Source organism: Hypanus sabinus, chromosome 23 (assembly GCF_030144855.1).
Source record: "Hypanus sabinus isolate sHypSab1 chromosome 23, sHypSab1.hap1, whole genome shotgun sequence".
In the NCBI taxonomy this organism is placed as follows: Eukaryota; Metazoa; Chordata; class Chondrichthyes; order Myliobatiformes; family Dasyatidae; genus Hypanus; species Hypanus sabinus.
In genome coordinates this window covers 288,680-302,465 of record NC_082728.1, presented here as the reverse complement: position 1 = coordinate 302,465, position 13,786 = coordinate 288,680, and the positions used below count along the sequence as shown (strand labels likewise).

General features: G+C 41.5%; 1 protein-coding gene across 2 annotated transcripts in view; it reads left to right on the top strand.

Annotated features, from left to right (window-relative positions):
* Positions 1-13,786, top strand: part of LOC132379854 ((E3-independent) E2 ubiquitin-conjugating enzyme UBE2O) — a 186,588-nt gene that overhangs the window by 22,697 nt on the left and 150,105 nt on the right. For both annotated transcript variants that reach the window (XM_059948119.1, XM_059948117.1), the window contains exons 2-3: positions 6,653-6,715; positions 13,419-13,529. In XM_059948119.1, coding sequence (XP_059804102.1) covers positions 6,653-6,715; positions 13,419-13,529 — 174 coding nt within the window. The remainder of the gene's footprint in view (positions 1-6,652; positions 6,716-13,418; positions 13,530-13,786) is intronic.

The window sequence follows — 13,786 nt, the reverse complement described above, 5'->3', positions numbered from 1 at the left end:
GAATATATTTCCTGCCTCAATCCTATCAAATCCTTTAATTATCTTAAACGTTTCAATCAGATCCCCTCTCAATCTCCTCAATTCCAATGTGTACAAGCCCAATCTCTCCAATCTCTCTGCGTAAGACAGCCCTGCCATCCCAGGAATCAACCTAGTGAATCTACGCTGCACTTCTTCAATTGCCAGAATGTCCTTCCTTAAACCTGGAGACCAAAACTGTACACAATATTCCAGGTGTGGTCTCACCAGGGCCCTGTACAAATGCAAAAGGACATCCTTGCTCTTGTACTCAATTCCCCTTGTAATAAAGGCCAACATTCCATTTGCCCTCTTCACTGCCTGTTGCACTTGCTTGCCCTCTTCACTGCCTGTTGCACTTGCTAGTTGCCCTCTTCACTTGCTTGTTGCACAGCTAGTTCTGGAGTGCACTACTAACCAAGCAGTTTCAATGCAGTTGCAGTAATGACATCTATTTGATAATGTGGAGAATTAACTAGATTCACTAAAAGGTAGGACATCCAGTCTGGCTTATTGCTGTCCATTAATCTGTGGGACTTCAAACTAACAAGATCTAACTACCTTAAGTGAATAATTGATGCTTCTTGCTTTGCCAGACGTCCATTCTGTCAGCAGAAACATTGTTCGTGCAACTCAGTGATTTATACAAATGCTGAATTTCATTGCAATGAAATAGCCCATGATGGCATGTTCAGGCCTTTTAACATTCCAAATGTTAAAAGGCCTGAACAGGTTAGATATGGCAAAGTTATTTTCTGCGGTATGGGAGTCGAGGACAATAGGGCGTGACTTTAGGATTGAAAGACATCCATTTAGAACAGATGCTGAGAAATTACTTTAGTCAGAGGGTGGTAAATCTGTGGAGTTTGTTGCCATGAGCGGCTGTGGAGGCCAAGTCATTGGGTGCATTTAAGGCAGAGATAGGTTTTTGATTAGCCAGGGTATGGGGACTATAGACAATAGGTGTAGGAGTAGGACATTAAGCCCTTCAAGCCAGCACCACCATTCAATGTGATCATGGCTGATCATCCACAATCAGTAACCCGTTCCTGCCTTCTCCCTATATCCTTTGACTCCGCTATCTTTAAGAGCTCTATATAACTCTTTCTTGAAAGCATCCAGATAATTGGCCTCTACTGCCTTCTGAGGCAGAGCATTTCATAGATCCACAACTCTTTGGGTGAAAAAGTTTTTCCTCAACTCTCTTCTAAATGGCCTACCCCTTATCCTTAAACTGTGGCCTCTGGTTCTGGACTCCCCCAACATCAGGAACATGTTTCCTGCCTCTAATATGTCCAATCCCTTAATAATCTTAATGTTTCAATCAGATCCCCTTTCATCCTTCTAAATTCCAGTGTATACAAGCCCAGTCGCTCCAATCTTTCAACATATGACAGTCCCACCATACCAGGAATCAACCTCGTGAACCTACGCTGCACTCCCTTTATAGCAAGAATGTCCTTCCTCAAATTTAGAGACCAAAACTGAACACAATACTCCAGGTGTGGTCTCACCAGGGCCCTGTACAACTGCAGAAGGACCTCTTTGCTCCAAAACTCAACTCCCCTTGTTATGAAGTCCAACATGCCATTAGCTTTCTTCACTGCCTGCTGTACCTACATGCTTATTTTCAGTGACTGATGAACAAGGACACCTAGATCTTATTGTACTTCCCCTTTTCCTGACTTGACACCATTCAGATAGTAATCTGCCTTCCTGTTCTTGCCACCAAAGTGGATAACCTCACATTTATCCACATTAAACCACATCTGCCATGCATCTGCCCACTCACCCAACCTGTCCAAGTCACCCTGCATTCTCCTAACATCCTCCTCATATTTCACACTGCCACCCAGCTTTGTGTTATCTACAAATTTGCTGATGTTACTTTTAATCCCTTCATCTAAATCATTAATGTATATTGTAAATAGCTGTAGTCCCAGCACCGAGCCTTGCAGTACTCCACTAGTCACTGCCTGCCATTCTGAAAAGGACCTGTTAATCCCTACTGTTTCCTGTCTGCCAATCAATTTCCTATCCATGTTAGTACCCTACCCCAATACCATGTTCTCTAATTTTGCTCACTAATCTCCTATATAGGACCTTATCAAAGGCTTTCTGAAAGTCCAGGTGCACTATTGACTCTCCCTTGCCCATTTTCATGGTTACATCCTCAAAAAATTCCAGAAGATTAGTCAAACATGATTTCCCCTTTGTAAATCCATGCTGACTCAGACCAATCCAGTTACTGCTATCCAAATGTGCTGTTATTTCATCTTTTAAAATTGACTCTAGCATCTTCCCCACCACTGATGTCAGGCTAACTGCTCTACAGTTCCCTGTTTTCGCTCTCCCTACTTTCTTAAAAAGTGGGATAACATTAGCTATCCTCCAATCCTCAGGGACTGATCTTCAATCTATTGAACATTGGAAAATGATTACCAATATGTCCACGATTTATAGATCTACCTCCTTAAGTACCCTGCGATGCAGACCATCAGGCCCTGGGGATTTATAAGCCTTCAGTCCCATCAGTCTACCGAACACTATTTTCTGCCTAATGTGAATATCCTTCACTTCCTCCGTTACCCTAAGTCCTCTGGCCACTATTACATCTGGGAGATTGTCTGTGTATTCCCTAGTGAAGACAGATCCAAAGTACCTGTTCAACTCATCTGCCATTTCCTTGTTCCCCATAATAAATTCGTCCATTTCTGCCTTCAAGGGCCCAACTTTGGTCTTAACTTAATTTTTTCCTCTTCACATGCCTAAAGAAGCTTTTACTATCCTCCTTTATATTCTTGGCTAGCTTACATTCATACCTCATCTTTTCTCCCCATATTGCCTTTTTAGTAATCTTCTGTAGCTCTTTAAAAGTTTCTCAATCCTCTGGCTTCCCACTCATCTTTGCTATCCTTGACTTCACTTGTCAGCCACGGTTGCCCCCTACTCCCCTTAGAATCTTTCTTCCTCTTTGGAATGAACTGATCCTGCACCTTCTGTATTATTTCCAGAAACACCTGCCATTGTTCCACTGTCATCCCTGCTAGGGTATCCTTCCAGTCAACTTTGGCTAGTTCCTCCCTCATGGCTCCATAGTCCTCTTTGTTCACCTGTAATACTGAGACTTCTGCTTTTCCCTTCTCCCTCTCAAATTGTAGATTAAAGCTTATCATATTATGGTCACTACCTCCTAATGGTTCCTTTACCTCGAGTTCCCTTATCAAATCTGGTTTATTACATAACACTAGATCCAGAATTGCCTTCTCCCTGGTAGACTCCAGTACAAGCTGTTCTAAGAATCCATCTCAGAGGCACTCCACAAACTCCCTTTCTTGGGGTCCAATACCAACCTGATTTTCCCAGTCTACCTGCATGTTGAAATCCCCTATTACAACTGTAGCATTACCTTTGCAACATGCTAATTTTAGCTCTTGATTCAACTTGCACCCTATATCCAGGCTACTATTTGGGGGCCTGTAGATAACTCCCATTAGAGTCTTTTTGCCCTTACAATTTCTCAGTTCTATCCATACTGACTCTACATCTCCTGATTCTATATCACCCCTCGCAGGGGACTGAATTTCATTCCTCATCAGCAGAGCCACCCCACCCCCTCTGCCCACCTGTCTGTCCTTTCGATAGGATGTATACCTTTGGATATTCATTTCCCAACCCTGGTCCTCTTTCAGCCATGTCTGTTATTCCTACAACATCATACTTGCCAATTTCCAGCTGAGCCTCAAGCTCATCCACTTTATTTCTTATACTTCATGCATTCATATATAATACTTTTAATCCATTATTCCCCTCGCTTCTCACATCAATCCCTATTGCACTTGGCCAAACTGTCCGATTCCTTCCTGAGCTTTCTGCTCCATCAATTCTGTTGCCTTTCTTAACTTTTCTTATTCTCTCTTTCCCTTTGACTCCATCCTTATATTTCCAGTTCATCTGCTTCCCCCCACTTATTAGTTTAAACACACCTGTGTAGCAGTGGCAAACCTGCCTGCCAGAATGCTGGTTCCCCCACCCGTTAAGGTGCAACCCGACCCTTTTGTACAATTCATCCTTACCCCAAAACAGATCCCAGTGGTCTAAGAATCTAAAACCCTGCTTGCCACACCAGCTCCTCAGCCACGCATTGAGATCCCATATCTCTCTGTTCCTGCCCTCTCCAGCATGAGAAGGCAGGGGAGTGGGGATGACTGGAAGAATTGGATCAACCATGATTGAATGGCAGAGCAGACTTGATGGGCCAAATGGGCTACTTCTCTTATATTTTATGGGAAGGCTTAAACAACTTTGGGGCATGAATTGTTAAGTGGCCAATAAACATCAGTTCCATGAAAGTACCAGCAGTGACCATCCAGAAACTCACCACGTGGGCCAACTGCAGAAATACAGCAAGAACATTTAGCTCACAACACTGGTAGTATTTTCAGAGAAAGATTGTGGGTTCAGGAAAGCATCTCCTACTACTTTTTGATGGCATCTTGGGATGAGCAGTATTTGCTGTTGTCCTTAACAGTGAAATACGGATCCCCAGAGTGAATTTAAAATAACAGGGATTGTAGCTGACTTTGGACTCATCACTGATTCCTGTCACATCCAATTAAATGCCAGTTGCCATACTACTGATCTGTTTATCCCTACCATCGGTTTGCCAAACCTTTATCCCTATTGCTTAAGTGCTTCCATCTTTTGCAATACATCTGTGGTCAAACCATCATTGTTGTCTTCTAGTCAAGGTGCCACCAGTGAACAATGGCAACATCTTCCAGATAATCCATAAAGCTGTCTATTTCACTTTTATCTTAAATGTGTTTCTGGAACTGTTTAAGCCTGCAATTTGCAGTTTGGAGATTGAGTGATTTAGCACTTTGCTGTCTCCAAGAAAATTCCAGGAGCTGAGAAGAAGCAATCTTGAGGCGAAGAAGCTTAGAGACAGCACGAGTCCATGATTAACTCCATTTCTTGCTGATTAAAGCATAGAGGAAGATTGAAACAGTGAGGCAAATGCTGTAGGTGAGTGCTCAGCGCCAACTATCTGCCTCTTGCTGCTGCAACGGGCCTCTTACTGCTGCTGGATAAGGTGTCTGTGTGACAGCCCGTCATTCATTGCTCCCAAATGCAGAGCAGAGGGTGCAGAAGGAAGGTCTTTGTGCCCAGCTGTTGTACCTTTTCCTTGATGCTGTTTGAAGATGTTACTGAAGTTCTTTGATTTATGGATTGGACTGTGGATTCTTTCAGTTTTGCTTTTTATATTGTGTACTTGGCTGTTCTTTCTTATTGCTATTTGGCACGGTTTGATAGGTCTTTTTGTGCGGGCGTGGTTTTGGGAATGATGTTCTTGCCATTTGCACGATTTAATTTTTTGGTACAGGAAGAGGTTCATGGTTTTCTTTGCACCGTGGCTATCCGGAGAAGACTAATCTCCAATTGCATACATAATTTGATAATCAACCTTTGAGCCATTACTAACTGCTTTTTCAAATAGGCTCTGTGCAATCAGTTCAGAGCACCTCCACTCCATCTGCCAAAAGCAAAACTTCCCAGTAGCCAAACATTTGAATTCCCATTCCCATTCCGACATGTCCATGACTTTCTCTTGTGCCACAATGAGGCTACCCTCAAGGTGGAAGAGCAATACTGTATATTCCGTCTGGGTAGCCTCCAACCTGATGGCATGAATATCATTTTCTCTTGTTTTAAGCCACCCCCCTTTCTTTTCACCACTCTGACCTTTTACCTTTTCTCACTTATCTATCACTTCTCCCAGGAACCCCTTATCCTTGCCTTTCTCCTATGGTCCATTCTCCTCTCCTATCAGATTCCTTCCTCTCCAGTCCTTTTTCTATCCACCTGGCTTCACCTATCACCTAGCTATCTTCCTTCCCCTACCTCCACCTTTTTATTCTGGTGTCTTTTCCCGCATTAGGGTTAGGGTTAGGGTAACCCTAACCCTAACCCTAACCCTTCCTTTCCAGTTGTGGTGAAGGGTTTTGGACTGAAACATGACTGTTTATTCATTTCCATAGTGTTCTGTTGATGCCCTGGATTTCCTGTCCTAATGCTACTTGACCTGCTGAATTCCTCCAACATTCTGTTGCTCTGGATTTCCTGAGCCAGCATCTCTCAACACAACCACAATTGTTGACTGTTTATTCATTTCCATAGATGCTGCCTGACCTACTGAGTTCTTCTAGCATTTTGTATTTTTGTTGTTTCATTTGACTTTACCTTGCTACCTGTCTTTCAACTTAAATCTTGTTAAACTATTTCACTTACAATAAACTATATTAACTCTGATATTTTGTTATCATTTCCAAAAGGATTTCCTTAAAAAGGGCGCAATGCTACCAACTCTGTGGAGTGTTTACTGTTCACTCAATCTTGAATACTGGTGAATTTTGGAATATCATGGCTGCTGTATCATAATGTCTTTTGTTACATTTTCATTCTATTGTTATTATATTGGAATACTTGTTTTTGATACACTGATGTGATATTGATTGCATCCCTTTTGATAACATTGATATGCTAAGTTTAATTAGTTTTGGCTTGATTCTTATGATGCAATTTTAATTTTTGCAAGTTGGTGTTACAAGTAATTTATGACTTTCTTTTATAGCTAAAACTGGAAGACCGGTCACTAATGCCTCGTGATCTGGTGCGTCGAATGGGGCCAAATACTGTAAGTTTCTTCACGAGAGTATGATTGTATTTTCTGATGCTGTATACAGTTTGTCTTCCACTTCCTCTCCTATGTAGTTTCTTGGTTGAATCCTGCACTCGTGCATACCACAGCAATGATAGCTACCTATGTTACTGCAAGAGATAGTTACACTGTAAATCTAATAGAAACTAGTTTTGAAATGATCTGTGAATAGTAAATACATATTCGCTAAGTTGATGGGGGGGGGGGGGGTGGTAGAAGGAGAAGACCAGACCTATCTTTACATAGTTTCTTTGAAATTAATGTAATTGTGATCACTAGATGCTAAATGTTCCCCGACACAAACTTGTGTCACTTGACCTGACTCATTCCCTAGTAGATCAAGTATCACACACTGTCATTAAGACTTCTATGTGTTGATGAAGGAAAATTTCCTGAACACATTTAACAACCACTGTACCATCTAGTCCTTTAACAGTATGGGAGTCCTAATCAATGTGTGGAAAGTTAAAATCACCGACCATAACAACCTTGTTTCTTACAACAGTCTGTAATCTCCTTGCAAATTTGTTCCATTAAATAACTCTAACTGTTTAGTGGCCTGTAATACAGGAGGCCCCCGCTTTTCGAATGTTCGATTTGTAGCAACTCGTTGTTACGAAATACTTGCGTTAGTACCTGTTTTCGCTAACCAAAGAGGATTTTCGCTTTTACGAAAAAAAGACACCCGCTTTATACATGTGTTTACCCCAAGAAAGACTACAATGACTGTGAAGCCTTGTGCGGGCAGTCGTTTGCGTATGCGTGTACGTGCCGATTTTTTTTCTCTCCAAATTGATTTTGGCTCGCTGCCTTCCCAAGTTTGATCAGTGAAACTACACCGTACCTACAGTATTTCTACTTTATAGGGTGTAAATTTATCATATCATTCCTGCTTTTACTATATGTTAGTGTTTTTTAGGTTTTATATGTTATTTTGCTTTGATTTGGTAGGTTTTTTTTGGGTCTGGGAACACAAAAATTTTTCCCATATAAATTAATGGTAATTGCTTCTTCGCTTTACGACATTTCAGATTACAAACAGTTTCATAGGAACGCTCTACCTTCGGATTGCAGGGGAAACCTGTATAGCCTCTGTTACGTATCCCGTAACTGGATAACTTACCAGCAAAGATAGAGAGGTCCGTTGAAGTCTGATGGCACTATTTCAAATGGTTTTATTTATAAAGGGGCACAAAAGTAAGGTTAATACAAACATTCAGATAATGCACGTCGTCAATACTCAATCTAAAGCGCGGGTATAGTAATAAGCATCCTTAAGAAATAATCTCGACTGTTGTCTAGGGGATAATATATTGTCCGTTGGAAATATAAAAGTTACTCAGAAGTCTGCAGGCTTCAGCCTTTTGGGGAATCGCTGGGTTTCACGTGTTTTAGGGAGATTGGTGAGGAATAGTAAAAAGACTTGCCTGGGTCTTTATGAAGCCACTCCGTTGAATCAGGGGAGCGTTGTTTCCCCGTTGTTAGTTTGAAGTCCTTCTCGGTATTATCAGCCACCCGCTCCCCAGGCAAAGGAGTTACGGAGCGCACGTGGCTTTGAATGGCTTCCAGCTATTATGGGAGCACTGAGCGATGGTGTCCTTCTGGTGCGTTGCTGGGGTACCACCCCCTGCAGTCCCCTTTTATCTTGACTTGCAGAGTTGTAGATGTCCATCAACGTAGGGTGATGCAATCCCCACCCCCACATTGCCCGATGGTGTCCATATCCATGGCAGCTGTCACGTAGCAGGGACATGCACTTCACACAGGTGTCTCTAAGAACAATGGCCTAAACTGTTGCATTGTCTCTCATTTCCTGGGTCCAAGACCCGAATTAATAGTGATCTTGCGATTCTCCGGAAGGAGGGGGCTGCTCCCGCCCCTTCAGCCCCTCAGAGCTGTGGTACATTCATAACACCTCATTAACATGGTCATACAGTTTTTAGTTCTCAGTTCCATCCATAACACCTAATTAGTTGATTTCTTCAGTCTGTCTTGACTGAGTACTGCTGTGACATTTTCCCTGACTAGTAACACCTCCACTCCACCTTTAATTCCTCCATTCTGTTGTGTCTTAAAAAACACGAAACTTTGGAATATTGACCTGCCCCTCCTGCAACTAAGTAATGGCTACAATATCATAATTCCAGGTGTTGATATATGCCCTGAGCTCATCTGTTTCAGAAGCTTTAAAAAAACATTTTCTTAAAAGTGACATCATCAGGCTCAAATACAGGCCTAGCATGTGAAACCTGTGCTTGTGTTTTGCTGCACAAATACTCAATTCTGGGTCAAACTTGAGATGAGGATACAGGGTTTACACCTTCAACTGAGATGAGACAATCTCTATCCTTGCTCTTGATGCTTGTTAAAGAAGAAAGTGCTTGCTTGCACATTAAAAAGTTGAAAGCCACATTGCTTTCCTAAATAGGATAGGATACTCTTCTTTCACAGAAATCCAGAATGTCCATCTTGAGTGTACATTCAGTGCATCTCACGAAGTTCTTCCTCTTCTCTCAAAGTCAAGTTCTCAAGCTGAGCAGAAAATTCAGAGAGAGGGTTCCTCACACAGTCTTACACTTGTGTTGGAAGGGAGGAAAATACTCCAATTTTGTTCTGCAACTCTTTCAGGTGGTTTTCAATAAGACTCGAGATTTTCTGATCCTTCCTCGCTCTACAGCCTAAGCAGCAGTGAAACAATTCAAGATTTCCTTTTGCAACTTGATTTTTCCAAAGATTCAGTTTCCTTTTAAATCCAAGAATTTTGCCACATGAAGTTAAACATTTTCTCCAGAGACTTGTTCATCTGGTTCATATGATGAAAAGTAGACTAGTTTCTGAAGATTCTTCATCTTCAAAGCACTCAGCAAAATATGGCCTACTATTTTCTTGAAGTACTCTGTTGAGAACTCTTATGCTAAGCCACCGAATTTCTGTGTGTAGCAGAAGATTGTGCTCTTGGTCCAAGTTTTTAGATTTTTAAGCATTCACGAGTGAACAGGTCTTTTTGTTTAATAAAATTAGCCATTTTGTGTAGCATCATACAGAAAATTTTTCATTTCATCTCCAAGAGTTTTTGATATCAGCATCTCTCTGAATAAAACAGTGTGCTGTGACAACATCAGGATTTTCTACAAGAAAAACAAAACCTCTTGTGGAGCCAACCATTGATAGGGCACCATCAGTACAGATGACGACACAGTTCTTCCAAGACAGACCTTTTCTTTCCAAATATGAAGACAAAACATTAACTATATCTTGGCCTTGTTTCAGGCAGCTCGTTGCAATCAGAAGCCCCCTTATGGCGCTTACTACCCACCTTGGATCATCTTTGACGATCACCCTCTCACTGTGATTGAGCAGTTCACCCACCTGGGCAGCATCATTAACGTCATCTCCCAACAATGCTACGGTAGTAAGGGACGTTGACAATTGACTCGCCAGAGCTAGCAGTGCCTTTGGGCGCCTCCAGAAACATATGTGGAAGAACCACCATAAGACCATAAGATATAGGAGCAGAAGTGGGCCATTCGGCCCATTGAGTCTGCTCCGCCATTTAATCATGGGCTGATCCGTTTCTTCCAGTCATCCTAACTCCCCTGCCTTCTCTCCGTAACCTTTGATGCCCTGGCTAATCAAGAACCTATATAACTCTGCTTTAAATGTACCCAATAATTTGGCCTCCACAGCTGCTTGTGGCAATATATTCCACAGATTTACCATCCTCTAACTAAAGTAATTTCTCTGCATCTTTGTTTTAAATGGACGTCCTTCAATCCTGAAGTTGTGCCCTCTTGTCCTAGACTCCCCTAGCATGGGAAATAACTTTGCCATATCTAATCTGTTCAGGCCTTTTAACATTTGGAATGTTTCTATGAGAACCCCACCCCAACATTCTCCTGAACTCCAGGGAATATAGTGCAAGAGCTGTGGGACGTTCCTCATACTGTAACCCTTTCATTCCTGACATCACTCGTGTGAATCTGGTCTTGTGAATGACCATATACTTTCCAACCTTGTATTTCATTTGCCACTTTACCCTTTCCCCTAAGCTAAGTCTCTCTGCAGGCTCCCTGTTTCCTCATTGTTACCCATTCCACTTCCTGTCTTTGTATCATCAGCAAATTCCACAAAATTCCAGGTGTACAGGGCTGCTGTCATCACAACACTGCTATACGGCTCCAAAGCCCAGGTCTTGTACTGCAAACAAATCTGATTGCTCGAGCTCTTCCATCAGCTGGCTGGATCATGTCTCCAACAACAAGGTCCTAGAGATGGCTCAACTTCCAACCATTGAAGCCAGTTTACTGGTCAGGCAGCTCTGCTGGCCAGGCCATATGTTTCATATAGACAACTCCAGGTTTCCAAATGCAGTACTCTACAGAGAGCTCTCTCAGGACAAGAGAGATCGTGGTGCTCTGCATAAGAGGTACAAAGACCAACTTAAGCAATAGTTCTCTCAGGTAAATATTGAGGTCAACAAGTGGCAACAGCAGTGTTGTCACAGAGACTGTTGATCTACAGCACAGCCAAGAATTTTGAAGAATCCAGAAGAGGAGTTGCAGGAAGGATCCTACTACCTAAGCGCCCACATCCTGGCTGCTCCCACAACCCTACTGCTCCAACGTCTTCAGATGCAGAATTGCCCTCTACGGTCATCAACAATCATGCCATCGCTCCTGAGTGCTCTTCTTCCCTCCTGATCTTTGCAAGTGAAGAACCAGTCATTATCATCGTGTGTGAAACCTTTTCACTTTCTCATACTGCATCTTGACCTAGCAATCTATGCACTATAATTTTACATGCTGGCATTACTGAGTTCTCACCAACTGTGTGACTTTTCCGTTTCTGCGTAATAATTTCTGCTACTAAATAACTTGCTTCCCTGGTGCTTTTACTGACTGTGATTATATTAACAAAAGCTTCACTGTTTTGTTTTTCCAATGGCTGTTTAAAATAATCAGCACTTTTAAGAGTCATATGGCTGTGATTTGTAGTTGTCTTTTCAATTTTGCTGGAACCATTGCTGCATTTGTAAATAGTTTGCCACAGTCTAGGCGCAATGAATTGGGACAACTTGGATCACCATTCCATATAAAACCCATTAATAAGTAGCATTCATTGTAAAAACAGACTTTTTTGTGTTTTTTTTTATAGCACTAGTGCAGTGAAATTACTCAGAAGATTGTAATTCAAAAATCGCCACATGGATCATCAAACATGTCTGTAAGACAAAGGGGTTAATAAAATATAAAAATGTTTGAGTCCATTCAAGGCTTGGGAAATGCTTTTATTGTTCCATCAGCCCACTGACCTCCCTTCCATGCAATACAGTACTAACCAATTATCAACAGCTTGCCCTATCTTGTGTTTAAAAACTGAGAATGGACTCAACCAAATAAACAAATCGTATTGCGTACTGCCATACTGGGCTGACAGAGATTACTAATGGGTCTGCTTGGTCACTGCCCACTACTGTGAGTGCTAGCATTGTGTGTTCAAAGGAACAATGTTTTTTTTTTAAATCACAATCTCTCATGGAATCCTGAACAACCTCTTGCGGACTACTTTGCCATCTATCCTTCACCTTCTTCAATTTTTCCCAGAAACTCAAGCCATTGCTGCTCCGCTGTCATCTCTGCCAGCATCTCCTTCCAACTTACTTTGGCAAGCTCTCTCATACCAGTAATTTCCTTTACTCCACTGAGATATTTCTACGTCAGACATTATGTTCTCTATCAAATTTCAAGTTAAGCTCAATCATACTGTGATTACTGTTCCCTCAGGGTTCTTTTACCTTGAGCTCCCTAATCACCTCCGGTTCATACATAATGCCCAACCCACTATATCCGATCCCCTAGTAGGCTCACCAGCAAACTGCCCTTAAAAAGCCATCTTGCGGGCATTCAACAAACTCTCTTGAGATCCATTACCAACTTGATTTTCCCAATCGACCCACATGTTAAAATCTCTCATGACTATTATAACATTGATCTTTTAACACTCCTTTTCTATTTCCCATTGTAATCTGTCATCCACATCCCAGCCTGTTGGGATGCCTGTATATAAATGCCATTCAGGTCATTTTACATTTGCAGTTTCTTAACACATCCCACAAGGATACAACATTTTCCAATCCTCTGTCACATCTTTCTACTGATTTGATCCCATTCTTTACCAGTAGAGCCATGCTATCACCTCTGCTTACCTTCCTATCCCTCTGATACAATGTGTAACCTTGGACATTCAGCTCCCAACTACAGCCATCCTTCAGCCACGGTTCAGTGATGGCCACAACATCATACCTGACAATCTGTAATAATAAAACAGGATCATCCTCCTTATTTCTTATACTCTGTGCATTGAGATATAACACTGAGTACTGTATTTGTTACCCTTTTTGGTTCTGCATCCCTAATGCACTGATATTCACCATGAGAAACATAAATCATGTGGTCCTCATCAAGCGTCTGATATTTTGTCTAAAGTATTCGGTTAGATTAGATATAATTTGTCATTAACCTCTGCTGTCACTTAATGTATGCTCATTCAAATGACCCTTACTTTTGTCTTTGTTTATTGCTGACTGAATCTGTTTCATCTGAGCTTAAACTGGCTGTAACTGCTGGGTTTATCTTTTTGTATTAATAAAAATGTGATTATTGGATTTCAATCTATGTAGGATAATCAGTGTGGAACAGTGATTGATGTGAATATGGAGTGCACCTTGAAGATTCTGGGTACAAATTACATTCTTCACCCTGTCAACAGCAGAGACTTGCAGCATATTTGGGTATGTGATTGAAATTACTGTTACCCTGCTAATGTATTATTTTATACAGTACATAATACGGTAATTCATCATACAATGTGATACTTTTCGAATGGATTTTTATTCCCACTGCTTTTTAGAAACTCCTTTTCTGGATTTTTGACCTTTCTGATATGTGGAACAGCCTTTCACTTTAAATAAATGTGTGCAAAAAGGTATTTGTCAATGTGTAATAATACAGAACCTATAAAAAGTATTCACCACCCCTTGGAAGTTTC